General features: G+C 63.3%; 3 protein-coding genes across 5 annotated transcripts in view; 2 read left to right on the forward strand and 1 right to left on the reverse strand.

Moving 5' to 3' along the window:
- ATP4A (ATPase H+/K+ transporting subunit alpha) overlaps nt 1-6124 on the reverse strand; it is a 29068-nt gene extending 22944 nt beyond the window's left edge. The window contains exons 1-4 of one of the 3 annotated variants that reach the window (XM_065654700.1): nt 5968-6124; nt 2499-2603; nt 1882-1941; nt 248-451 (exon numbers count right to left, since the gene is read on the reverse strand). In XM_065654700.1, coding sequence (XP_065510772.1) covers nt 248-451; nt 1882-1941; nt 2499-2603; nt 5968-6108 — 510 coding nt within the window. In that variant the 5' untranslated portion in view covers nt 6109-6124. Of the gene's footprint in view, nt 1-247; nt 452-1881; nt 1942-2498; nt 2604-3441; nt 5763-5967 lie in introns of those variants that run through there. The other 2 variants (XM_065654701.1, XM_065654699.1) reach the window with 2 other exon arrangements.
- On the forward strand, nt 6042-15768 carry PSMC4 (proteasome 26S subunit, ATPase 4). Its single transcript, XM_065654703.1, has 11 exons — nt 6042-6139; nt 7026-7124; nt 8849-9035; nt 9754-9900; nt 10931-11040; nt 11118-11211; nt 11942-12109; nt 13087-13163; nt 13610-13778; nt 14348-14403; nt 15576-15768. The coding sequence occupies exons 1-11, from the start codon at nt 6107-6109 to the stop codon at nt 15687-15689; spliced, it is 1254 nt and encodes a 417-aa protein (XP_065510775.1). The 5' UTR covers nt 6042-6106; the 3' UTR covers nt 15690-15768.
- A 1610-nt stretch (nt 15769-17378) lies between these two features.
- SCN1B (sodium voltage-gated channel beta subunit 1) lies at nt 17379-23281 on the forward strand. The gene is made up of 5 exons (XM_065654704.1): nt 17379-17463; nt 18869-19035; nt 20940-21180; nt 22106-22241; nt 22769-23281. Exons 1-5 carry the CDS (start codon nt 17421-17423, stop codon nt 22833-22835), a joined length of 654 nt encoding a protein of 217 aa, XP_065510776.1. The 5' UTR covers nt 17379-17420; the 3' UTR covers nt 22836-23281.
- The last annotated feature ends 3108 nt before the right edge of the window (nt 23282-26389 follow it).

Below are 26389 nucleotides of genomic sequence, written 5' to 3' on the forward strand. Positions count from 1 at the left end.
GGACCCGAATGTCCCCCAAATGGTCCCAAATGTCCCCCAAATGGTCCCAAATGTCCCCAGGATGGTCCCCGGCTGTCCCCTCCCATCCCAGATGTCCCTTCCAAGATATTCTCCATCCCAAATACCCCCAGATCTGCCCCAAAATGGCCCCGAACTTCCCCGGAGATGGACCCGAATTTCCCCCCCAGCCCCAAAACGGACCCGAACGTCCCCAAATGTCCCCCCAACGTCCCCAGGGGTGACCCACGTTGTCGGAGCTGCCGCGGTCGCCCTCGCCCTCCTGGACGCCGTAGGCGATGAGGCAGATGGCGGCCGCCACCCACATGAGGCACTGGAGCCCCCCGGCCAATTGGCGCCCGAATTTGACGCACTCGGGGGTCCCGCGGGGGGGGCGCAGCTCGTTGGGGCCGTCCCGTAGGAGGCGCTCGGCGGCCACGGCCTCCGCCAGGCCCTGGGGGGGCAAGGGGGGCAATGGGGTCAAGGGGGGGGGGGCATGGGGTCGATGGGATCAAGGCGGGGGTCAATGGGGTTGATGGGGGGTCAATGGGGTCAATGGGGTTGATGGGGGGTCAATGGGGTCAATGGGGTTGATGGGTCAAGAGGGTTGGGGGGTCCATGGGGTCAATGGGGGCCAATGGGGTCAATGGGGTTGATGGGTCAAGAGGGTTGGGGGGCCAATGGGGTCAATGAGGGTCAATGGGGTGAACGGGGTTGATGGGTCAAGAGGGTGGTGGGGTCAATGGGGTCAACGGGGTTGATGGGGGGTCAATGTGGTCAACGGGGTTGATGGGTCAAGAGGGTTGGGGGGTCAATGGGGGTCAATGGGGTCAATGGGGTTGATGGGGGGTCAATGGGGTCAACGGGGTTGATGGGTCAAGAGGGTTGGGGGGTCCATGGGGTCAATGGGGGCCAATGGGGTCAATGGGGTTGATGGGTCAAGAGGGTTGGGGGGCCAATGGGGTCAATGAGGGTCAATGGGGTGAACGGGGTTGATGGGTCAAGAGGGTGGTGGGGTCAATGGGGTCAATGGGGTTGATGGGGGGTCAATGGGGTCAACGGGGTTGATGGGTCAAGAGGGTTGTGGGGTCAATGGGGGGTCAATGGGGTCAATAGGGTTGATGGGGGGTCAATGTGGTCAACGGGGTTGATGGGTCAAGAGGGTTGGGGGGTCAATGGGGGTCAATGGGGTCAATGGGGTTGATGGGGGGTCAATGGGGTCAACGGGGTTGATGGGTCAAGAGGGTTGGGGGGTCCATGGGGTCAATGGGGTCAAGGGGGTTGATGGGGGGTCAATGGAGTCAATGAGGGTCAATGGGGTCAAGGGGGTTGATGGGTCAAGAGGGTTGGGGGGTCAATGGGGTCAATGGGGTCAACGGGGTTGATGGGTCAAGAGGGTTGGGGGGTCCATGGGGTGAATGGGGGCCAATGGGGTTGATGGGTCAAGAGGGTTGGGGGGCCAATGGGGTCAATGAGGGTCAATGGGGTGAACGGGGTTGATGGGTCAAGAGGGTGGGGGGGTCCATGGGGTCAATGGGGTTGATGGGGGGTCAATGGAGTCAATGAGGGTCAATGGGGTCAAGGGGGTTGATGGGTCAATGGGGTTGATGGGTCAATGGGGTCAATGGGGTTGATGGGCCAAGAGGGTTGGGGGGTCAATGGGGTCATGGGGGGTCAATGGGGTCATTGGGAGGTCAATGGGGGGTCAATGGGGTCATTGGGGAGTCAATGGGGTCATGGGGGGTCAATGGGGTCATTGGGGGTCAATGGGGTCAAGGGGGTCAATGGGGGGTCAATGGGGTCACTGGGGAGTCAACGGGGTCAATGGGGGGTCATGGGGTGGGGGGATGAGCTGGGGGTCAGAGGTCGGGGGTCGAAGGTCACCTTGCTGATGCTGGTGCTGTACTTGACCTCCAGGTCGCTCAGCTCCAGCTTGTGGTCGTCCTGGGGGCGGCGACCTCTGACCTCTGACCCTCCCAGTCCCTCCCATTGACCCCTCAGTCCATCCCAGTCCATCCCAGTTCCCTCCCAGTCCCTCCCATTGACCCCCCATTGACCCTCATTGAGCCCCCAGTCCATCCCAGTCCATCCCAGTTCACTCCCAGTCCATCCCAGTCCCTCCCATTGACCCCCCAGTCCCTCCCAGTCCATCCCAGTTCACTCCCAGTCCATCCCAGTCCCTCCCGTTGACCCCCCAATCCACCCCAGTCCATCCCAGTCCCTCCCAGTCCATTCCAGTTCACTCCCAGTCCATCCCAGTCCCTCCCATTGACCCCCCAATCCACCCCAGTCCATCCCAGTCCCTCCCAGTCCATCCCAGTTCACTCCCAGTCCATCCCAGTCCCTCCCATTGACCCCCCAATCCACCCCAGTCCATCCCAGTCCCTCCCAGTCCATCCCAGTTCACTCCCAGTCCATCCCAGTCCCTCCCATTGACTCTCCCAGTCCCCCCCCCATTTCCCCCCCCAGTCCCCCCCGCCCCTCCCAGTGCTCCCAGTTACCACGTCCATCTCTTTCTTCATGTCCTCCAGCCGCTCCTGCTTCCGTTGGCCACGCCCCCTGCTGGGCGGGGCTCGGCCCCGGGCGGGGCCCAGCGCGTAGCTCTCCTGGGGGCAGAGGTCAAGGGGGCGGGGCCGACACCAAGGGGGCGGGGCCAAGGGGGTGGAGCCAGACGGTCAAGGGGGCGGGGCGGAGACCAAGGGGGCGGGGGCGAGACCAAGGGGGTGGAGCCAGACGGTCAAGGGGGCGTGGCCAAGGGGGCGTGGCCAGAGGGTCAAGGGGGCGGGCCCAGAGAGGCAGGGGGCGGAGCCAAGAAGGGGCGGGGCCAGAGAGGCAGGGGGCGGGGCCAGAGGGCCAAGGGGGCGGGGCCAAGAGGGGTGGGGCCGAGACCAAGGGGGTGGAGCCAGACGGTCAAGGGAGGCAGGGCCAGAGAGCCAGGGGGGCGGGGCCAGAGAGGCAACGGGGCGTGGCCAGAGAGCCAAGGGGGCGGGGCCATGGGGTCAAAGGGGGCGGGGCCGGAGGGCCAAGGGGGCGGGGCCTCCAGTCGTCCCTCTGTCCGGCCGACCCGCTCTGTGTCCGTCTCTCCCAGTTCCCTCCCAGTTCACTCCAGTTCCTCCCATTTCTTCCCAGTCCCCCCCGGTCCATCCGTCTGTCCGTCCTTCTGTCCCTCCCTCCGCCTCGTCCCGTCCGTCCATCCGTCCGTCCCCGTGTCCGTCCCCCCGTCTGTCCTCCCACCCCCGCGTCCGTCCGTCCTTCCGTCCCCCCCGCCACCCGTCTCTGTGTCCGTCCGTCCGTCCGTCCCCCCGTCTGTCCTCCCACCCCCGCGTCCGTCCGTCCGTCCTTCCGTCCCACCCGCCACCCATCTCTGTGTCCGTCCGTCCGTCCTTCTGTCCCTCCCTCCGCCTCGTCCCGTCCATCCGTCCGTCCCCCCGTCTGTCCTCCCACCTCCGCGTCCGTCCGTCTGTCCTTCCGTCCCCCCATCTCTGTGTCCGTCCGTCCGTCCGTCCCTCCCCGCGTCCGTCCTTCTGCCCGTCCGTCCGTCCGTCCCTCCACCTCCGTGTCCGTCCTTCTGTCCGTCCTTCCATCCAGCCTTCCCCGTGTCCGTCCGTCCGTCCGTCCGTCCTCACCTCCTTCCCCATGGCAGCTCCCAGTGCTCCCAGTGCTCCCAGTGCCCTCCCAGTGCCCTCCCCACCTCCTCTTATACCCCCCGAACCCCGGGGGCGGGAACCGCCCCAAGGTGACCTCGCCCGGACGCCTGGGTCCCTCCCGAACGCCTGGGTCCCTCCCAGAACTCCTGGGTCCCTCCTGAACTCCTGGGTCCCCTCCCGAACGCCTGGGTCCCTCCCAGAACTCCTGGGTCCCTCCTGAACTCCTGGGTCCCCTCCCGAACGCCTGGGTCCCCCAGAACTCCTGGGTCCCCCCGAACTCCTGGGTCCCCTCCCAGAACTCCTGGGTCCCTCCCGAACGCCTGGGTCCCCCCGAACGCCTGGGTCCCCCCGAACGCCTGGGTCCCTCCCGAACTCCTGGGTCCCTCCCGAACGCCTGGGTCCCTCCCAGAACTCCTGGGTCCCTCCTGAACTCCTGGGTCCCTCCTGAACTCCTGGGTCCCCTCCCGAACGCCTGGGTCCCTCCTGAACGCCTGGGTCCCTCCTGAACTCCTGGGTCCTTCCCGAACTCCTGGGTCCCCCCGAACGCCTGGGTCCCCCAGAACTCCTGGGTCCCTCCTGAACTCCTGGGTCCCCTCCCGAACGCCTGGGTCCCCCAGAACTCCTGGGTCCCTCCCAGAACTCCTGGGTCCCTCCCGAACGCCTGGGTCCCTCCCGAACTCCTGGGTCCCTTCCCGAACTCCTGGGTCCCTCCCAGAACTCCTGGGTCCCTCCCAGAACTCCTGGGTCCCCCCGAACTCCTGGGTCCCCCCCGAACTCCTGGGTCCCCCCAGCCCCCCTCCCCCCACCCTTGGGTCGCCCTTGATGTTGTTCCCCCCCCCCCCCCTTATCAGGTTCCCTCTTATCAAATGTGGGGGGAGGGGGAGGCCCCCGGACGCCTGGGTCCCCTTTTTTGCTGCTCGTTAACGATTAATTAATATTATCTTATCGGCCTGGTCCTCGTGATGGGGGGGGGGGGGGTTAATTAATGGGGAGGGGGGGCTCCTGGGGACCCAGGAGTTCGGGAGGGACCCAGGCGTCCGGGATTTCCCATCATGCTTCGCTCCACCATCATTGTCCCCCAAGGGGACCCAGGCGTCCGGGGAGGTTCCCATGATGCTTTGCGGGGGATGCCAGGGGTGATGTGACCCTTCCCGGACGCCTGGGTCCCTCCCGAACTCCTGGGTCCCCCCCGAACTCCTGGGTCCCCCCTGAACTCCTGGGTCCCTCCCGAACTCCTGGCTCCCTGGGGCACTCCTGGGTCCCCCCCGAACTCCTGGGTCCCCCCCGAACTCCTGGGTCCCCCCCGAACTCCTGGGTCCCCTCCCGAACTCCTGAGTCCTCTCCTGAACTCCTGGGTCCCTCTCGAACTCCTGGGTCCCCCCCGAACTCCTGGGTCCCCTCCCGAACTCCTGAGTCCTCTCCTGAACTCCTGGGTCCCTCTCGAACTCCTGGGTCCCCCCCGAACTCCTGGGTCCCTCCCGAACTCCTGGGTCCCCTCCCGAACTCCTGGGTCCCCCCCGAACTCCTGGGTCCCTCCCGAACTCCTGGCTCCCTGGGGCACTCCTGGGTCCCCTCCGAACTCCTGGGTCCCTTCCCGAACTCCTGGGTCCCCTCCCGAACTCCTGGGTCCCTCCCGAACTCCTGGCTCCCTGGGGCACTCCTGGGTCCCCTCCGAACTCCTGGGTCCCTTCCCGAACTCCTGGGTCCCCCCCGAACTCCTGGGTCCCCTCCCGAACTCCTGGGTCCCTCCCGAACTCCTGGGTCCCCCCCGAACTCCTGGGTCCCCTCCCGAACTCCTGGGTCCCTCCCGAACTCCTGGCTCCCTGGGGCACTCCTGGGTCCCCTCCGAACTCCTGGGTCCCTTCCCGAACTCCTGGGTCTCCTCCCGAACTCCTGGGTCCCTCCCGAACTCCTGGCTCCCTGGGGCACTCCTGGGTCCCCTCCGAACTCCTGGGTCCCCCCCGAACTCCTGGGTCCCCTCCCGAACTCCTGGGTCCCTCCCGAACTCCTGGGTCCCCCCCCGAACTCCTGGGTCCCTCCCGAACTCCTGGGTCCCCCCTGAACTCCTGGGTCCCCCCCCCGAACTCCTGGGTCCCCCCCGAACTCCTGGGTCCCCCCCGAACTCCTGGGTCCCCCCCGAACTCCTGGGTCCTTCCCGAACTCCTGGGTCCTTCCCGAACTCCTGGGTCCCCCCACCCCACCACAACCAGCACCCAGCACCACTAACCCGACCCCATTAAAGCCCCGCCGCGCCACGCGCCTCTAATTAACCCTCAAAAACCCCAAAACCCCCGATTAATTAACCATTAAAACCCCAATTCACCGCGGCCAACATGGCGGCCCAGGGAGCTACAACTCCCGTGCTGCCCCGCGCGGGCGGCGTTTCCGGTCGCGGCGGGCGGCGTTTCCGGCCGCCGCGGGTCCGCCTGTTTCCCGGCAGCCCCCGCGGCCGCGCAGTCACCATGGAGGAGCTGGGGCTGGGCGAGAAGGCCCAGGTTTGGGGGGGGGGGGGGGGGGGGCGCGCGTTTTGGGGCGATTTGGGGAGTTTTTGGGGTCCCCGCAGCCCCGCGGACACCGGGAGGGGGTGGGGGGGACCCCCCCGGAGGGGGGTGCGGGGATAAAAGGGGCGGGGGGGGCGTTTGGAAAGCGTTGGTGCCCCCCCCCCCCCTCCACCCAGCGCTGGTAATGGGTGTTCCCCATAGATTGTGGGGCCTCCCGAACTCCTGGGTCCCTTCCCGAACGCCTGGGTCCCTCCCACACTCCTGGGTCCCCCCCGAATTCCTGGGTCCCCCCCCCCGAACTCCTGGGTCCCACCCGGACTCCTGGGTCCCTTCCCGAACTCCTGGGTCCCTTCCCAAACGCCTGGGTCCCTCCCGAACGCCTGGGTCCTTTCCCGAACGCCTGGGTCCCTTCCCGAACTCCTGGGTCGCTCCCACACTCCTGGGTCCCCCCCGAATTCCTGGGTCCCCTCCCCAAAGTCCTGGGTCCCACCCAGACTCCTGGGTCCCTCCCGGACTCCTGGGTCCCTTCCCGAACGCCTGGGTCCCCTTCCCGAACTCCTGGGTCCCTTCCCGAACGCCTGGGTCCCCTTCCCGAACTCCTGGGTCCTTTCCCGAACGCCTGGGTCCCCCTCCCGAACTCCTGGGTCCCCCTCCTGAACGCCTGGGTCCCCCTCCCGAACGCCTGGGTCCCCTCCCGAACGCCTGGGTCCCCACCCCATTTCTGGGTCCCCCCATCCCCGACTGCCCCCCCCCACCCATTTTTTAGGTCCCTCCCCATGTTCTGGGTCCCCACCAAATTTTGGGGTCCCCCCTTTCCCAGGAGGACCCTCCTCACATTTTGGGGTCCCCCCCATATTTTGGGGTCCCCCCCCTTTCCCAGGAGGACCCCCCGGCTCTGGCCGCCCCCCGGCCCCCCCCAGCGCTGCCGTTTCTGGTGCCCGAACCCGAGGACCTGGAGGATCTTTACAGTCGGTACAAGGTGAGGGGACAATGGGGACATGGGGACAATGGGGACATGGGGACAATGGGGACATGGGGACAATGGGGACGTGGAGCTTCAGGAGGTCCGAGGGGCGGGAGGCGGAAATTGAGAAGGTTCGAATTGAAGAATGTTGAGGTTCGGAAGGTCTGAGGGGCTGGAGATGGAGGTTGAGAAGGTCCAGGATGGAGAAGATGAAGATTGAGAAGGTCCAAGTTCAAGAACGTTGAGCTTGAGAAGGTTCAAGTTCAAGAACGTTGAGGTTGAGAAGGTCCAAGTTGAAGAACATTGAAGTTGAGAAGGTCCAAGGGGCAAGAGGTTGAGGTTGAGAAGGTCCAAGGGGCAGGAGGTTGAGGCTGAGAAGGTCCAAGTTGAAGAACGTGGAGGTTGAGAAGGTCCAAGGTGAAAAACGTGGAAGGCGAGAAGGTCCAGGATGGAGAAGACTGAGGTTGAGAAGGTCCAGGGTTGAGGTTCAGAAGATCCAAGGGGGAGGAGATGGAGGTTGAGAAGGTCCAGGATGGAGAAGATGAAGATTGAGAAGGTCTAAGGGGTGGGAGGTGGAAATTGAGAAGGTCCGGGATGGAGAAGATGAAGATTGAGAAGGTTCAAGGTCAAGAACGTTGAGGTTGAGAAGGTCCAAGTTGAAGAACACTGAAGTTGAGAAGGTCCAAGGAGCAGGAGGTTGAGGTTGAGAAGGTTCAAGGGGCAGGAGGTTGAGGTTGAGAAGGTCCAAGGGGCAGGAGGTTGAGGTTGAGAAGGTCCAAGGTGAAAAACGTGGAAGGGGAGAAGGTCCAGGATGGAGAAGACTGAGGTTGAGAAGGTCCAGGGTTGGGGTTCAGAAGGTCCAAGGGGGAGGAGATGGAAGTTGAGAAGGTCCAGGATGGAGAAGATGAAGATTGAGAAGGTCTAAGGGGTGGGAGGTGGAAATTGAGAAGGTCCGGGATGGAGAAGGTGAAGATTGGGAAGGTTCAAGTTCAAGAACGTTGAGGTTGAGAAGGTCCAAGTTGAAGAACGTTGAAGTTGAAAAGGTCCAAATTGAAGAACATTGAAGTTGAGAAGGTCCAAGGGGCACGAGATTGAGGTTGAGAAGGTCCAAGGTGAAAAACGTGAAGGGGAGAAGGTCCAGGATGGAGAAGACTGAGGTTGAGAAGGTCCAGGGTTGAGGTTCAGAAGGTCCAAGGGAGAGGAGATGGAGATTGAGAAGGTCCAGGATGGAGAAGATGAAGATTGAGAAGGTCCAAGGGGTGGGAGGTGGAAATTGAGAAGGTTCAAGTTGAAGAGTGTTGAGGTTGAGAAGGTCCAACTTGAAGAACGTTGAGGCTGAGAAGGTGAAACTTCAAGAACGTTGAGGTTGAGAAGGTGCAACTTGAAAAGCGTTGAGGTTGAGAAGGTCCAAGGGAGAGAAGATGAAGGTTAAGATGACCCAAGGTGGAAAACGTGGAGGTTGAGAAGGTCCAGGATGGAAAAGATGAAGATTGAGAAGGTCCAAGGGGCAGGAAGTAGAAATTGAGAAGGTTCAAGGGGTAGAACGTGGAGCTTGAGAAGGTCCAAGGGGCAGGAGATAGAGGTTGAGAAGGTTTAAGGTGGAGAAAGTGGAGGTTGAGAAGGTCCAGGGTGAGAAGATGGACGTTGAGAAGGTTCAAGTAGAAGACGGAACCTCAGGCGTGGTGGGACAGGCAGCAGAAGGTCCAGGGAGGTCCCCGATGTCCCCATTGTCCCCTCAGAAGCTGCAGCAGGAGCTGGAGTTCCTGGAGGTGCAGGAGGAGTACATCAAGGACGAGCAGAAGAACCTCAAGAAGGAGTTTCTCCACGCGCAGGAGGAGGTGAAGAGGATCCAGAGCATCCCCCTGGTCATTGGGCAGTTCCTGGAGGCCGTGGACCAGAACACGGCCATCGTGGGCTCCACCACCGGTCAGGGAGGCGACGGCGCGGGGGACGGGGACACGGTGGGGTGGGGACGTGGGGATGGACATGGGAGAAGGTTCGGGGTGGTGGGGACATGGGGATGGGTGGGGGAGAAGGTTCAGGGTGGTGGGTACATAGTTACGGACACAGGAGAAGGTTGTGGGTGGTGGGGGCATGGTTATGGATGTGGGAGAAGGTTCAGGGTGGTGGGCACATCAGGATGGGCCTGGGAGAAGGTTCAGGGTGGTGGGGACGTGGGGATGGACACGGGAGAAGGTTCGGGGTGGTGGGGACGTAGTTATGGACGTGGGAGAAGATTCGGGGTGGTGGGCACATCAGGATGGGTCTGGGAGAAGGTTCTGGGTGGCGGGGACGTGGTTATGGACATGGGAGATGGTTGTGGGGATGGACGTGGGAGAAGGTTCAGGGTGGTGGGGACATGGCGGTGGACATGGGAGAAGGTTCGGGGTGGTGGGGACATAGTTATGGACACGGGAGAAGGTTCTTGGGTGGTGGGCACATCAGGATGGGTCTGTGCGAAGGTTCTGGGTGGTGGGTACGTAGTTATGGACACGGAGAAGGTTCTTGGGTGGTGGGTACATAGTCGTGACCCCAAACCCCATTTCCGAAGCTCCCGAAGCCCCATTTCCCCACCCAATCCCCCTCAACCCCGCCCCGTGGAAGGTCCCCCGTGGTCACCACCTTGACCTTGACCCCGGGGCAGGTTCCAACTACTACGTGCGCATCCTGAGCACCATCGACCGGGAGCTGCTGAAGCCCAATGCCTCGGTGGCCCTACACAAACACAGCAACGCGCTGGTGGACGTGCTGCCCCCCGAGGCCGACAGCAGCATCATGATGCTCACGTCAGGTGAGACAACGGCACCGCGAGTCTCCATCCTTAGAGCCACCCAACCGTCGTCTGGAGAAGGTCTCAAGGGACCTCCAGTGGTTGGAGAAGGTCTGGAGGACGTTGGGTCCATCACCAAGGGTGGTGGGTCTCCATCCTTTGTCTTTGGACAACAGTGATGGGTCTCCAGGTCTGGTCCTTGACCATGGGTGATGGGTCTCCCACCTTGGTCATTGACCAACAGTGATGGGTCTCCATCCTTGGTCCTTGACCATGGGCGATGGGTCTCCAGCCTTGGAGCCACCCAAGCGTCATCTGGAGAAGGTCCCAAGGGACCTCCAGTGGTTGGAGAAGGTCCCAAGGGAGCTCCAGTGGTTGGAGAAGGTGTGGAGGACGTTGGGTCCATCACATGGGTGGTGGGTCTCCATCCTTTGCCTTTGCCCATGGGTGATGGGTCTCCAACCTTGGTCGTTGACCAACGGTAATGGGTCTCCAGGTCTGGTCCTTGACCACGGGTGATGGGTCTCCAGCCTTGGAGCCACCCAAGCGTCATCTGGAGAAGGTCCCAAGGGACCTCCTGTGGTTGGAGAAGGTCCCAAGGGAGCTCCAGTGGTTGGAGAAGGTGTGGAGGACGTTGGGTCCATCACATGGGTGGTGGGTCTCCATCCTTTGCCTTTGCCCATGGGTGATGGGTCTCCAACCTTGGTCGTTGACCAACGGTAATGGGTCTCCAGGTCTGGTCCTTGACCACGGGTGGTGGGTCTCCAGCCTTGGAGCCACCCAAGCATCATCTGGAGAAGGTCCCAAGGGAACTCCTGTGGTTGGAGAAAGTCCCAAGGTGGCCCAGGGGCCCTTGGGCACCCATGGGTGGTGGGTCTCCATCCTTGGTTCTTGGCCAATGTTGCTGGGTCTCCATCCTCGGAGCCACCCAAGCGTCATCTGGAGAAGGTCCCAGGGGACCTCCTGTGGCTGGAGAAGGTCCCAGGTGACCCGGGGGCCCTTGAGCACCCATGGGTGGTCACGGGCACCCATGGGCGCCCCCCCGTTGCAGACCAGAAGCCGGACGTGATGTACGCGGACATCGGCGGGATGGACATCCAGAAACAGGAGGTCCGCGAGGCCGTCGAGCTGCCCCTCACCCACTTCGAGCTCTACAAGCAGGTGGGAGGGGGCGACACCCATGGGTGGGGGGCGGGCGGGACCTCGGGCGACGTCACCCATGGGTGTCCCCCCCCCAGATCGGCATCGACCCCCCGCGGGGCGTCCTCATGTACGGCCCCCCGGGCTGCGGGAAGACCATGTTGGCCAAGGCCGTGGCGCATCACACCACAGGTGGGCACCCATGGGTGCTGGGGGGACCTCGGGGTGCTGGGGGGGACCTGGTGGGACCTCGGGGTGGTGGTTGGGACCTCAGGGTGCTGGTGGGACTCTTGAGGTTCTGAGGACACCCAAGGGTGCTGGTTGGGTCCTTGGGGACTTGGGGGGAACCTGGTGGGACCTCAGGGTGCCGGTGGGTCCCATGGGTGCTATGGGGGGCCCCATGGGTGCTGGTGGGACCTTGGGGTGCTGGTGGGACCCTGGAGGTTCTGAGGACACCCAAGGGTGCTGGTTGGGTCCTTGGGGACCTGGTGGGATCTGAGGGGACCTTGGGGTGCTGGTTGGGTCCTTGGGGAAGTGGTGGGTTCTTTGGGTGCTGTGGGGGCCCCATGGGTGCTGGTGGGACCCTTGAGGTTCTGAAGACACCCAAGGGTGCTGGTTGGGTCCTTGGGGACTTGGTGGGTTCTTTGGGTGCTCTGGGGGTCCCATGGGTGCTGGTGGGACCCTTGAGGTGCTGGTGGGACCATTGAGGTTCTGAGGACACCCAAGGGTGCTGGTTGGGTCCTTGGGGACCTGGTGGGACCTCAGGGTGCTGGTGGGACCCTTGAGGTCCTGAGAACACCCAAGGGTGCTGGTGGGTTCTGGGATCCTTGGGTGCCCGGGGCAGCTCCAGGGCTGCACCCAAGGCCACCCCAAGGTCCCACCAACCCACACCCCACCCATGGGTGCTCCCCCCCGACCCCAGCCGCCTTCATCCGGGTGGTGGGCTCGGAGTTCGTGCAGAAGTACCTGGGGGAAGGTCCCCGCATGGTGCGGGACGTGTTCCGCTTGGCCAAGGAGAACGCGCCGGCCATCATCTTCATCGACGAGATCGACGCCATCGCCACCAAGCGCTTCGATGCCCAGACCGGGGGTGAGGGGACACAGGGACGACCTGAGGGACCTCGGCGCGGGGACACCGGGGGGATCCGGGGCCATGGGTGGGGGTCAGGGACTTTTGGGGACACTTTGGTGGCCCTGAGATCTTGGGGAACATCCTGGAGAATGTCATGGTTGGGTTGGGGACACCTTGGAGGCCCTAGGCCCTTGGTTTGGGGTCAAGAACCTTCTGGAGAACCTCATGGTTGGGTTTTGGGGACGCTTGGGTGGCCCCGAGATCTTGGGGAACGTCCTGGAGAACGTTGTGGTTGGGTTGGGGACACCTTGGTGGCCCTAGGCCCTTGGTTTGGGGTGAGGAACCCATTGGAGAACGTCATGGTTGGGTTTGGGGACACCTTGATGTCCCCAAGACCATGGGTGGGGGTCAGGGACCTTCTGGAGAACATCAAGGTTGGGTTTTGGGGACACTTTGGTGGCCCTGAGATCTTGGGGAACGTCATGGTTGTATTGGGGGCACCTTGGAGGCTCTAGGCCCTTGGTTTGGGGTGAGGAACCCATTGGAGAACCTGAAGGTTGGGTTTTGGGGACACTTTGGCCCCAAGATGTTGGGGAACATTCTGGAGAACATCATGGTTGGGTTGGGGACACCTTGGTGGCTCTCGGCCCTTGGTTTGGGGTCAAGAACCGATTGGAGAACCTCATGGTTGGGTTTGGGGACACCTTGATGTCCCCAAGACCATGGGTGGGGGTCAAGGACCTTCTGGTGAAGGTCACGGTTGGGTTGGGGACACATTGATGTCCCCAAGACCTTGGTTTGGGGTCAAGAACTCATTGGAGGTGATCACGGTTGGGTTTTGGAGGCACGTTGGTGGCTCCTGGACTTTGGTTTGGGGTCAGGAAGCCATTGGAGAAGATGACGGTTGGGTTGGGGACACGTTGGGTGGGCAGTGGGTGCTGTTGGGGGGACCCATGGGTGTCACCCCCACCCATGTCCCCTCCCCTTCCCCACAGCTGACCGGGAGGTCCAACGGATCCTCCTGGAGCTCCTCAACCAAATGGACGGATTTGACCAGAATGTCAACGTCAAGGTGGGCACCCATGGGTGCTGGGGGGGGGTCCCATGGGTGGGGAAGGGACCTCAGGGTGCTGGTGGGGACCTCGAGGTGCTGGCGAGTTCTCTGAGGTTCTAAGGACACCCAAGGGTGCTGGTTGGGTCCTGTGGGTGCTCGTGGGACCCTTGAGGTTCTGGTGGGTTCCTAGGGTGCTGTGGGTGTCCCGAGAGGTCCCATGGGTTCTGGGAGGTCCCATGGGTCCTCCACTGTGATGGTGACACCCACGTGTCCCCCCCTGTCCCCAGGCTGCTGGTGGCACCTCAAGGTGCTGTTGGGTTCCTCAAGGTTCTTGGTTGGTCCCTTGACTTGTATGGAGGTCCATTGACTCATATGGAGTTCTCTTGACTTCTATGGAGCTCCCATGGATTCTAGGAGGTCCCATGGGTCCCCCATGGTGACGGTGACCCCCGTGTCCCCCCCAGGTGATCATGGCCACCAACCGGGCGGACACGCTGGACCCCGCCCTGCTCCGCCCGGGCCGCCTGGACCGCAAGATCGAGTTCCCGCTGCCCGACCGGCGCCAGAAGCGCCTCATCTTCTCCACCATCACTGGCAAGATGAACCTCTCCGAGGAGGTCGACCTGGAGGATTGTATCCGGGGACATCGGGGACCCCGTGGGGACATCGGGGACCCCATGGGGTCATCAAGATACCGTGGGGACATCAGGGAGGGTTGGGGACCCCATGGGGACATCAGGGACCCCATGGGGTCATCAAGATACCGTGGGGACATCAGGGAGGGTTGGGGACCCCATGGGGACATCAGGGACCCCATGGGGTCATCAAGATACCGTGGGGACATCAAGGGAGGGTTGGGGACCCCATGGGGACATAGGCGACCCAATGGGGACATCGAGGAGCCCAAGGGACATCGGGGGACATCAAGGGACCAAAGAGGGACGGGGGTGACCCCAGGGGACATTGGGGACCCCGTGGGGACATCAGTGACCACATGGGGACATCAGGGACATTAGGGGCCCATCAAGGGACCAAAGAAGGACATTGGGGACCCCATGGGGACACCAGGGACCCCATGGGGACACGAGGGGCCAAGCCGAGGGTGGCGGGGGGAGCTCGGGGACAGGGAGGTGACACCGAGGAGGGGACAAGGGAGGAGGTGACACCCAGAGGGGACGTTTCCTTGACACCCCCTCCCCAAGATGTGGCGCGGCCGGACAAGATCTCGGGGGCTGACATCAACTCCATCTGCCAGGAGGTGGGTGACACGGGGACACTTGGGGACAGTTGGGGACACCTGGGGACATGGGGTGCCAGGGGTGGCTGCAGGGGACACGGCCCTTTGTCCCCAGGGTGGCGGGGGTGACAGGAGGTGACACAGGTGACATGTCCCCAGGTTGGCTGGAGGTGACCTGGTGGCCCATCCCAAGGGCTTGGAGGTGACACAGGTGGCAGGGTGGCCTGTCCCCAAGGTGGTGGGGGTGACAGAGGTGACAATCACCTGTCCCCAGGGTGTCGGGGGTCTCAGGATGACCTGGCTTGAGCTGGGTAGACCTGGTGGCCCAACCCAAGGCCTTGGTGGAGGTGGCTGGAGGTGACACAGGTGACACCACAGGGTGCTGAGGGTGGCAGGGGGTGACCCGGGTGACACGGTGACACAGCGGTGACCTGTCCCCAGCATGCTGGAGGTGACAGGAGGTGACACTGTGGCCTGTCCCCAAGGTGCCTGTTGGCTGAATGACTTGAGTAGACCTGGTGGCCCAACCCAAGGTCTTGGTGGAGGTGACACAGGTCACATGGTGACCACAGCCTGTCCCCAGAGTTGTGGGGGTCTCAGGACATGACAGGGGTGGCAGAGGTGACACAGGTGACCAGGGTGACACAGCAATGACCCGTCCCCAAGGTGCCCATGTTGGCTGCAATGACCTGGCTTGAGCTGGGTAGACCTGGTGGCCCAGCCCAAGGTCTTGGTTGAGGTGGCTGTGGGTGACACAGGTGACACCACAGCCTGTCCCCAGAGTTGTGGGGGTCTCAGGACGTGACAGGGGTGGCAGAGGTGACACAGGTGACCAGGGTGACACAGCAATGACCTGTCCCCAAGGTGCCCATGTTGGCTGCAATGACCTGGGCTGAGCTGGGTAGACCTGGTGGCCCAGCCCAAGGTCTTGGTGGAGGTGGCTGGAAGTGACACAAATGACGTCACAGGGCGGTGAGGGTGACCGAGGGTGACACAGGTGACAGGGTGACCTGTCCCCAAGGTGGTGGGGGTGACAGGAGGTGACAGAATGACCTGTTGCCGGGATAATGGAGTTGAGCTGGGTAGACCTGGTGGCCCAACCCAAGGTCTTGGTGGAGGTGGCTGGAGGTGACACAGGTGACCTCCCAGGGCGGTGAGGGTGACAGGGGGTGACACGGTGGCCCTGTCCCCAGGGCGGGATGCTGGCGGTGCGCGAGAACCGCTACATCGTGCTGGCCAAGGACTTTGAGAAGGCCTACAAGACGGTCATCAAGAAGGACGAGCAGGAGCACGAGTTCTACAAGTGACGCCTCGGGGACGTTGGGGACAAACCGGGACCTTCATCCCCCCCCACCCCTGCACCCAATAAAAGCTCAAGAGGCACCAGCCGGGTGTCCTGGGGCTGCTTGGGGACATGGGGACAAGCTTGGGGACAATCTTGGGGTGTCTATGGAGCCATTTGGGGACAACCATGGGGACAAATTAGGGGGCATGGGGACAAGCTTGGGATGTCCATGGGGATATGGGGACAACCTTGGGGACATGGGGACAACCTTGAGATGTCTATGGGGCCATGGGGACAAGCTTGGGAACAACCCTGGGGACATAGGGGTGGCCATGGGGATAACTCTGGGGCCATGGGGACAACCTTGGGGTGTCCATGGGGACAACTCTGGGGCCATGGGGACAACTCTGGGGCCATGGGGACAACCTTGAGGTGGCCATGGGGACAACTCTGGGGCCATGGGGACAAGCTTGGGATGTCCATGGGGACAACCCTGGGGACATGGGGACAGCCTGGGGGGGACATGGGGCAGCCTTGGGGAGCTGGGGACACCGCTGGGGACACGGGGACAACTTCGGGGTGTCCGTGGGGACAAGCTTGGGATGTCCATGGGGATATGGGGACAACTTAGGGAGCATGGGGACCATCTCGGGGTGTCCGTGGGGCCATGGGGACACCCTTGGGGACATGGGGACACCCTCGGGGACATGGGGACAGCCCGGTGATGTCCTGTGGGGCCATTTGGGGCCATGGGGACACCCTTGGGGACATGGCGGGGGGGTCCCCAGGGGCGATCTTGGAGACACGGGCACAAACTTGGGGACGACAACCCTGGGGACATTCTCGGGGACACTGGGGGTGGCTTTGGGGACGTGGGGGGGCTCAGGCCCCGCCCCCTCGGTGCGTCACGGCAGGTGGCGGCCCCGCCCCCTGGCGCCGCACTGCGCCGAGCGGAGCCGAACGGAGCCGAGCGGAGCCGAACACGACCCGAGCGGAGCCGAACGGAGCCGAACGGAGCCGAACGGAGCCGAGCGGAGCCGAACGGAGCCGAACGGAGCCGAACGGAGCCGAACGGAGCCGAACGGAGCCGAACACGACCCGAGCGGAGCCGAACGGAGCCGAGCGGAGCCGAACCCGGCCCGAGCCGCAGCCGAACTGCAGCCGAATCCGACCCGAGTGGAGCCGGACCCGACCCGAACCGGAGCCGAGCGCAGCCGAACGGAGCCGAACTGCCCCGAAGGAGCCGCCGCCGGCCGCCGCGGGCCGGCCATGCCTTGAACCGGCCGCCGGCTCGTCCCGGGCCCATCTCCCGCTCCCCGCTCCCCTCCTCCCCCTCCGAGGGACCCCGGCGTCCTGCGGGGGAGGGGCCCATGGCCCAGGCAGGGGGCTGAGGGGGGACGGAGCGACGCTGAGGAACGGGCCGGGCCCGGAGAGACCGAACCGGGGCCGGAGAGACCCGAACCCGCCGGGAACCGGGGGCCGGAGAGACCCGAACCCGGCCGAAGGCAGCGGAACCGGGTCGGAAATAGCCGAACTCAGCCGAACCGGTGCCTAACCGACCCGAAAGGACCCGAACCGGACCCGAAGCCACCCGAACCGAGGCCGAACCCTTCCGGAAAGAGCCGAACTCAGCCGAACCGGTGCCTAACCGGACCCGAAAGGACCCGAACCGGACCCGAAGCCACCCGAACCGAGGCCGAACCCTTCCGGAAAGAGCCGAACTCAGCCGAACCGGACCCGAACCGGACCCGCCATGTTGCTCGGCGGCCTCTCGCTGCTCCTCGGGCTCCTCATGGGTGAGTGAGGCCGGGACCCCCCCAAAGTGTCACTTGTCCCCCCCCAAAGTGTCCCCTCACCCCCCCCGTGGTGTCACCTGTCTCCTCAGTGTCACCTCCCCCACCAAGTGTCACTTGCCCCCCCTCAAGTGTCCCATGTTCCCCCCCCCCAGTGTCACCTTCCCCTTTCAAGTGTCCCCTGACCCCCCCAAAAGTGTCACCCCCCCCCCAGTGCCACCCCCGCTGTCCCCATCCCGGCCCCTGTCACCTCCGCAGTGTCACCCCCCCCTCCCCTTCCCCCCCCGCGCGGTGTCACCTGTCCCTGCCGCAGTGTCCCAGTGTCCCCAACCCCCTTCCAAGTGCCACCACGCTGTTCCACCCGATTCCTATTTGGGAGATAGGGGGTAGACCTGGTGTCCCTCACTTTTCGGGTAGACCTGGTGTCCCTCACTTTTGGGGTTCTGGCAGGGGGGGATTTTGGGGGGGACTTTGGCCACTTCTGGGTGTCCTCAAGACTTGGGGTGACCCCCCGCGTGTCCTTTTTCCCCCCCCAAGCCAGGGAGGCGCAGGGGGGATCTGGGGGTGCCCCATAGCCCCCCGATTGGGAGATACGGGGTAGACCTGGTGTCCCTCACTTTTGGGGTAGACCTGGTGTCCCTCACTTTTGGGGTTCTGGCGGAGGGGATTTTAGGGGGGGTTTTGGCCACTTTTGGGTGTCCCCAAGACTTGGGGTGACCCCCCTTTGTCCTTTGTCCTCCCCCTTAATTTTGGGGGGCTTGAGGGGGGTGTGGGGGTGCCGCTATGTGTGTCCCCTCCTTTCCCAATTGGGAGAGTATGTGGGCATAGACCTGGTGTCCCGTCACTTTTGGGGCTCTAGGGATCGAATTTTTGGGGTGATTGTTGGCACTTTTGGGTGTCCTCAAGACTTGGGGTGACCCCCTCATGTCGCTTGTCCCCCTCACCAGCTGGGGGGGCCCAAGGGGGGGGTCTGGGGGTGCCCCTGTATCTTATTGGTGTCCCTTTCAGGGTAGACCTGGTTTCTTGTCACTTTTGGGGTTCCAGGGAGATGGATTTTGGGGGGATTTTGGCCACTTCGGGGTGCTCCCAAGACTTGGGGTGACCTCCCCCGTGTCACTTCTCCCCCTGTCCAGCCGGAGGGTCTGGGAGTGCCCCTTATCCCCCCCAGTTCCGAATTGGGAAATATGGGGTAGACATTGTCCCACATACAGGAGATACAGGGTAGACCTGGTCCCCTTCACTTTTGGGGTAGACGTGGTCTCCCGTCACCTTTGGGGTAGACCTGATGTCCTGTCACTTTTGGGGCTATGAGGAGCAGATTTTGGGGGGGCTTTTGGCCGTTTTTGGGTGTCCCCAAGACTTGGGGTGACCCCCCCCCCCGCCCCGTGTCCCTTGTCCCCCTCCCCAGCCGGGGGGGCCCAGGGGGGCTGCGTGGAGGTGGCGTCGGGGACCGAGGCGGTTTTGGGGGAGCCGTTCCGCCTGCTCTGCATCGCCTGCAAGCGCCGCAGCGAGACCCCGGCCCAGGCTGAGGGCGAGTGGTTCTTCCGTGGGGAGGGGGAGCCCCAGTTCCAGAAGGTACTGGGAGCACTGGGAGGGACTGGGAGGGACAGGGAGGGCAGCGTGAGAAGCTGTGGGGGCACTGGGAAGCACTGGGAGGGACTGGAGGAGTATTACGGGGGCATATGAAGGTGCTGGGATGGACTGGGACAGTCCTGGGAGGCACTGGGATGGTACTGGGAGAGACTGGGGGGCACTGGGAGGGTGATAGAGTGGCACTGGGAGGGGCTGGAGGGGCGTTATAGGTGCGTATGAAGGCACTGGGATGGACTGGGGCAGTACTGGGAGGTACTGGAGGGGTACTGGGAGAGATTTGGGAAGGACTGGGAGGGACTGGGGGGACTTTAGGAGGACAGTAGGAGGCACTTGGGGACTCTGGGGGTTACTGGGAGACACTGGGGGCTACTGGGAGACACTGGAGTGTATTGGGAGACACTGGGGGCTACTGGGAGATACTGGGAGGGACACTGAGGGTGTACTGGGAGTTAGCAGGGGGACACTGGGTTGTACTGGGGGTTACTGGGGGATACTGGGGAGACACTGGGGGACACTGGGGAGACACTGGAGTGTACTGGGGGTTACTGGGGAGACACTGGGGTGTACTGGGGGTTACTGGGGGATACTGGGGAGACACTGGGGTGTACTGGGGGTTACTGGGGGATACTGGAAAGACACTGGGGTGTACTGGGAGATACTGGGGAGATACTGGGGAGACACTGGGGTGTACTGGGGGATACTGGGGAGACACTGGGGTGTACTGGGGGATACTGGGGAGATACTGGGGAGACACTGGGGTGTACTGGGGGCTACTGGGGAGACACTGGGGTGTACTGGGGGACACTGGGGAGACACTGGAGTGTACTGGGGGTTACTGGGGAGACACTGGGGTGTACTGGGGGATACTGGGGAGATACTGGGGAGACACTGGGGTGTACTGGGGGATACTGGGGAGACACTGGGGTGTACTGGGGGATACTGGGGAGATACTGGGGAGACACTGGGGTGTACTGGGGGATACTGGGGAGATACTGGGGAGACACTGGGGTGTACTGGGGGATACTGGGGAGACACTGGGGTGTACTGGGGGATACTGGGGAGATACTGGGGAGACACTGGGGTGTACTGGGGGCTACTGGGGAGACACTGGGGTGTACTGGGGGACACTGGGGAGACACTGGAGTGTACTGGGGGTTACTGGGGACACACTGGGGTGTACTGGGGGATACTGGGGAGATACTGGGGAGACACTGGGGTGTACTGGGGGATACTGGGGAGACACTGGGGTGTACTGGGGGATACTGGGGAGATACTGGGGAGACACTGGGGTGTACTGGGGGATACTGGGGAGACACTGGGGTGTACTGGGGGATACTGGGGTGTACTGGGGGATACTGGGGAGACACTGGGGGACACTGGGGAGACACTGGGGTGTACTGGGGGATACTGGGAGATACTGGAGGGACACTGGGGTGTACTGGGGGCTACTGGGGGATACTGGGGAGACACTGGGGTGTACTGGGGAGACACTGGGGTGTACTGGGGGTTACTGGGAGATACTGGGGGATACTGGGGAGACACTGGGGTGTACTGGGAGATACTGGGGAGACACTGGGAGATACTGGAGGGACACTGGGGTGTACTGGGGGTTACTGGGGGATACTGGGGAGACACTGGGGTGTACTGGGGGATACTGGGAGATACTGGGGAGACATTGGGAGATACTGGAGGGACACTGGGGTGTACTGGGAGATACTGGGGAGACACTGGGAGATACTGGAGGGACACTGGGGTGTACTGGGGGATACTGGGGAGACACCGGGGTGTACTGGGGGTTACTGGGAGGCCCCAGGGAGGCACCGAGGCGGCTCTGGGAGTCCAGCAGCGAGGTCACTGGTCCTTACTGGTTGTTACTGGTGCGGCAGATCCTGCAGTACAGCCCGGAGGAGGGGCAGTGGGTGGCCCCGGGCCCGTTTCTCGGGGTGCTGTCCTGGAACGGCTCGCGGGGCACGCGGGACCTGCAGGACCTGTCCGTGCGGCTGTCGGCCGTGGGGCGCCCCCACGCCGGGCTCTACGTGTGCCGCCTGCGCCGCAACCTCACGTTCGAGGGCTACGTCTACAGCCTGGCCCGCAACAAGACGCTGCGCTTGGCCGTCGTGGAGACGGGTGGGCGGGGCTTGGCGAAAGGGGCGGGGCTTGGCGAGGGGGCGGGGCTTGGCGGGGGCGTGGCGTGGAGGGGGCGTGGCGTGGAGGGGGCGGGGCTTTGGGGAGGGGCGAGGCTTGGGGAAGGGGGGGCTTGGGAGAGGGGTGGGGCTTGGGGGAAGGGGCGTGGCTTGGGGTGGGGGCGGGGCTTGGGGAGGGGGCGTGGCTTGGGGAGGGGCGGGGCTTGGGAAAAGGGGTGGGGCTTGGAGGGGCGGGGCTTGGGGAGGGGGCGAGGCTTGGGGCAGGGCTTGGGGAGGGGGCGGGGCTTGGGGAAAGGGGTGGGGCTTGTCATATGGGGTAATGGGGAGCCTGGAGGGGGCGGGGCTTGGGTTAGAGGGTGTGGCTTGGGATGGGGGCGTGGCTAGGGGTGGGCGTGGCCTGGGGTGGGCGGAGCTTGGAGCAGGGCTTGGGGAAGGGGCGGGGCTTGTGATATGGGGTTATGGGGAGGCTGGAGGGGGCGTGGTTTGAGTTAGGGGGCGTGGCTTGGGTGGGGGATGGCTTTGGGTGGGCGTGGCCTGAAGGGTAGGCGGGGCCTTGGGGGCGGGGCTTGGGGAGGGGGCGGGGGCTTGGGGTATGGAGGGATAATGGGGAGGCTTGAGGGGGCGTGGCTTGGGCTGGGGGCGTGGCTTGGGAGGTGGGTGTGGCCTCGGGTGGGATATGGAGGTGGCTGAAGGGGGCGTGGCCTGGCCCTGCCCTTGGGGGCGTTGCCCCCTGGGGTGGGCGTGGCCTGCCGCCGAAAGGGGGCGTGGCCACACAGGGGGGGCATCACAGTGTGGTGCAGGGGGCGGGGCTTCCGGAGGGGGCGGGGCTTCCTGGTCGGGGATGGGGGGGGGGGTGGTGTGTGTGTCCCCGTCCCCGGGGCCGCGGGTTCGAGCCCCGTGTGCGGCAGCGCGCCGGGACCTGGCGTCCATCGTGTCCGAGATCCTGATGTACGTGCTGATCGTGGTGCTGACGCTCTGGCTGGCGGCCGAGATGCTCTACTGCTACCGCAAGGTGGCGGCCGCCGCGCCGCCCCCCGACAGCGCGTGAGAGACGGGCGGACATGGGGGGGGCGGGGACATTGGGGAGGGGGCGGGGACATGGGGGGGGCGGGGGCATTGGGGAGGGGGCGGGGACATGGGGGGGGCGGGGACAAGGGAGGGGGAGGAGACAAGGGGGGTGGGGACATTGGGGAGGGGGCGGGGCTAAGGGGGCGTGGACAATGGGGAAGGGGCGGGGACAAGGGGGTGGGGACATTGGGGGCGGGACTAAGGGAAGGGGGCGGGGCATAGGGAGGGGGCGGGGCGAAGGGAAGGGGTGGGGCCAAGGGAGGGGGCGGGCCAGGGGAGGGGGTGGGGCTAAGGGAGGGGGCGGGGCCAAGGGAGGGGGCGGGGCTAAGGGGGGGAGAGGGACAATGGGGAGGGGGCGGGGACATTGGGGAGGGGGCGGGGATAACGGGGGCGGGGCCAAGGGAGGGGCGGGGCTAAGGGGGGAGTGATGGGTGGTGGGGGGGTGTGGGGTATTCCAGGGTCCCCATTTCCCCCCCCCCCCACACACACCCCCCTGCCCCCAGCTCGGAATATTTGGCCATCACGTCGGAGAGCAAAGAAAACTGCGCGGGGGTGCAGGTGGCCGAGTAGCCCCGCCCACAACCCCCCCAAGCCACGCCCACACCCCCCCAGCCACGCCCCCTCCGCCCTGGCCCCGCCCACACCCCAGGGGAGGCCACGCCCCCTCCTCCCCCCTTCACTCCCCCTGTGGCCCCTCCCACCCGGGGCCACGCCCCTTCCCCCGAGGCCACGCCCCTTCCCCCGAGGCCACGCCCCTTCCCCCGAGGCCCCGCCCCCTTTGCATGGGCCGAAGCTGCTGCGGGGGCCGACGGGTCATTTTGGGGCGAAAAAGCCCCGGAACGGGTTCTCCGCGGCGCACGAGCAATTTCTCTTCCTTCTCCGGGCAATAATTAAGCGTATGCAAATGAGCCACATGCAAACGAGCATCACGCGATATGCAAACGAGGACGAGGCGGGTTTGAATGTACGCTAACGAGCACTAAAGCAATCAATAAAGCAGCTGCTTTGTACACGGGGAGGTGGGGGGCGTGGCCTATGCAAATGAGCTCCGTGCAAATGAGCGGCGTGCAAATGAGCCGCTAACGAGCGACGCGCAAATGAGCCGCCCCCCCCCCCCCGGCCTGCAAATGAATTAATCAATCAATCAAATGCGCAAATGAGCCGCGAGCTGCCAACGGGAGGGTGATTATGCAAATCCATGGTGCGCCAATTAGCTGCGGGCTAACGAGCCGCGGCGGAGCGGGGATTATGCAAATGATGCGTGCAAACGGTGCGCGCGGGTGTGCGTTAATTGGGCGAATCGCCACAATCTGCAAAAATTAGCGCGATCGAGCAAACGAGCGCGATTTAAACGCCCCCCCCCCCCCCCCGCCTTCCCAGGGCGGGAAAACGCCGCGTTATGCAAATGATGCGTATGCAAATGAGGCGTATGCAAATGGAGCGTATGCAAATGAGGCGCCGCTTCCGGCCCCAAGAGGCGCGAAAGGGGAGGCCGCGCCCACCGCCCCAAGCCACGCCCACCGCCCCCAAGCCACGCCCACCGCCCCAAAGCCACGCCCCCTCCGCCAAAGCCACGCCCCCCCCCCCCTCCAGCTCCCGCTCTCCCGGCGGCTTTTTGGGCTGAATTCCGAGGTTTTTGGGGCTTTTGGGGCGGGGGGGAGCGGGCGGTGACGTCACGGGGAAGGGCGGGGAGCGTTTTGGGGCTGAACTGAAGGATTTCGGGGCTTCAGGGAGGGGTTGGGGGAAAATCGAAGGATTTTGGGGGTTTTAGCGAAAGGTTTTGGGGGGAAATTTAAGGATTTTGGGGCTTCGGGGACAATTTTGGGGTGAAATTGAAGGATTTTAGGGGCGGTTTTTTGTTCAATTAAGGGGTTTTGGGGGGCTCGGCGATGGGTTTTGGGGTGAAATTCAAGGATTTTGGGGGTGAAATTCAAGGATTTTTGGGTCCGGGGTCATTTGGGGGCTCAACGAAGAGGAATTTTGGGGTGAAATCGAAGGATTTTGGGGGTGAAATTCCAGGTTTTGGGGGTTAACGAGGTTCCGGGCGCGTTTTGGGGTTAATTACAGGGGTTCGAGGTCGTTAATTACAGACGCGGCGTTAATTACAGCTTTGGGCTTAATTACGGGGCTTTGGGGTCGGTGACGAGTTTTTGGGGGCGTCGTGACCTCGTTTGGGGCTTCGGGGGCAGTTTTGGGGTGAAATCGCAGGATTTTGGGGCTCGGGGGGGGCCGTCCAGAGCAGTTTTGGGTCCAATGCTGAAGTTTCGGGGCGTCCGGACTCATTTTTGGGGTGAAATGCCGGGATTTTGGGGCTCAGAGGTTTGGGGTTTCCGGATCTCTTTTGGGGCAAAATTCTGAAGTTTTGGGCGTTCGGCAACGAGTTTCGGGGTTTCCGGACCCATTTTGGGGTGAAATCGCAGGATTTTGGGGGTTCCGAGCGGGATTTTTGGGGAGTTTTTGGGGTTTCAAGTCGGGTTTTGGGTCCAATTCTGAAGTTTCAGGGTGTCCGGACTTATTTTTGGGGTGAAACGCCGAGATTTTGGGGCTCCGCGATGAATTTTGGGGCGTCCGGACTCATTTTGGGGTGAAACGCCAGGATTTTGGGGTTCAAAGGTTTGGGGTTTCCGGATCTCTTTTGGGGCAAAATTCTGAAGTTTTGGGCGTTCGGCAACGAGTTTCGGGGTTTCCGGACCCATTTTGGGGCGAAATCGCAGGATTTTGGGGGTTCCGAGCGAGATTTTGGGGAGTTTTTGGGGTTCGGAGGCGGGTTTTGGGGTGAAATTCCCGGATTTGGGGCCGGCGCCGCCGTTCGGGGTGAATCACGGGGGTTTTGGGGTGAATCACGGGGGTTTTGGGGTTAATTATGGGGTTTGGGGTTAATTATGGGGTTTGGGGTTAATTAACGACGCGTTTTGGGGCTAATGAGGGGGTGTGGGGTTAATTGGGGGGCCCCTCCCCCCGCGCCCCTAAAGGCGCCTCCGGCCCCTCCCCCCCCAGAGCCGCCGCCGCTTTGGGGCAAAACCCGCCCGGTTCAGGCAAAACACCCTCGGCGGGGGTTGGGGGGATTTTGGGGGATTTTGGGGCATTTTGGGGGGTTTGGGGCATTTTGGGGGGTTTGGGGGTTTTGGGGCGTTTTGGGGGATTTGGGGCGTTTTGGGGGATTTGGGGGGTTTGGGGGGTTTGGGGCGTTTGGGGGAAATTTGGGGGAATTTGGAGGGAAATTGGGGCATTTTGGGGGGATTTGGGGCGTTTTGGGGAATATGGGGCGTTTTGGGGGATTTGGGGGATTTGGGGCATTTTGGGGGATTTTGGGGCATTTTGGGGGGTTTGGGAGATTTTGGGGCATTTTGAGGGGTTTGGGGGTTTTGGGGCATTTTGGGGAATTTGGGGCATTTTGGGGGATTTGGGGCGTTTTGGGGGATTTTGGGGGATTTGGGGCATTTTGGGGGATTTGGGGCGTTTTGGGGGTTTTGGGGGGTTTGGGGCATTTTGGGGGATTTGAGGCTTTTTGAGGGATTTTGGGGGGGTTGGGGGATTTGGGGGAAATTCGGGGGAATTTGGAGGGAAATTGGGGCATTTTGGGGGGATTTGGGGCATTTTGGGGGATTTGGGGGGTTTGGGGGATTTGGGGACATTTTGGGGCATTTTGGGGCATTTTGGGGGGTTTTGGGGTTTGGGGCGTTTTGGGGGATTTGGGCGTTTTGGGGGATTTTGGGGGATTTTGGGGCATTTTGGGGGATTTTGGGGCATTTTGGGGGATTTTGGGGCGTTTGGGGGAAATTCGGGGGAATTTGGAGGGAAATTGGGGCATTTTGGGGGGATTTGGGGCGTTTTGGGGGATTTGGGGCGTTTTGGGGGATTTGAGGGGTTTGCGGCATTTTGGGGGGATTTGGGGAATTTGGGGGGGTTTGGAGGATTTGGGGAATTTGGGGAATTTCGGGGGGTTTTGGGGCATTTTGGGGGATTTGGGGCGTTTGGGGCAAATTCGGGGTATTTGGAGGGAAATTGGGGCATTTTGGGGGGATTTGGGGCATTTTGGGGAGTTTTGGGGCAATTTGAGGCAATTTGGAGGGAAATTGGGGCATTTTGGGGGGATTTGGGGCATTTTGGGGTGACCCGAGGTG

Source organism: Caloenas nicobarica, chromosome 34 (assembly GCF_036013445.1).
Source record: "Caloenas nicobarica isolate bCalNic1 chromosome 34, bCalNic1.hap1, whole genome shotgun sequence".
In the NCBI taxonomy this organism is placed as follows: domain Eukaryota; kingdom Metazoa; phylum Chordata; class Aves; order Columbiformes; family Columbidae; genus Caloenas; species Caloenas nicobarica.

Coding starts and splice junctions, on each gene's coding strand:
- PSMC4 (XM_065654703.1), top strand. CDS start 6,107: ATGGAGGAGCTGGGGCTGGGCGAGAAGGCCCAG. Junction 7,125..8,848: donor ATCTTTACAGTCGGTACAAG/GTGAGGGGACAA, acceptor TTGTCCCCTCAG/AAGCTGCAGCAGGAGCTGGA. Junction 13,779..14,347: donor GGAGGTCGACCTGGAGGATT/GTATCCGGGGAC, acceptor CCCCTCCCCAAG/ATGTGGCGCGGCCGGACAAG.
- SCN1B (XM_065654704.1), top strand. CDS start 17,421: ATGTTGCTCGGCGGCCTCTCGCTGCTCCTCGGGCTCCTCATGG. Junction 21,181..22,105: donor CTTGGCCGTCGTGGAGACGG/GTGGGCGGGGCT, acceptor CGTGTGCGGCAG/CGCGCCGGGACCTGGCGTCC. Junction 22,242..22,768: donor GCGCCGCCCCCCGACAGCGC/GTGAGAGACGGG, acceptor CCCTGCCCCCAG/CTCGGAATATTTGGCCATCA.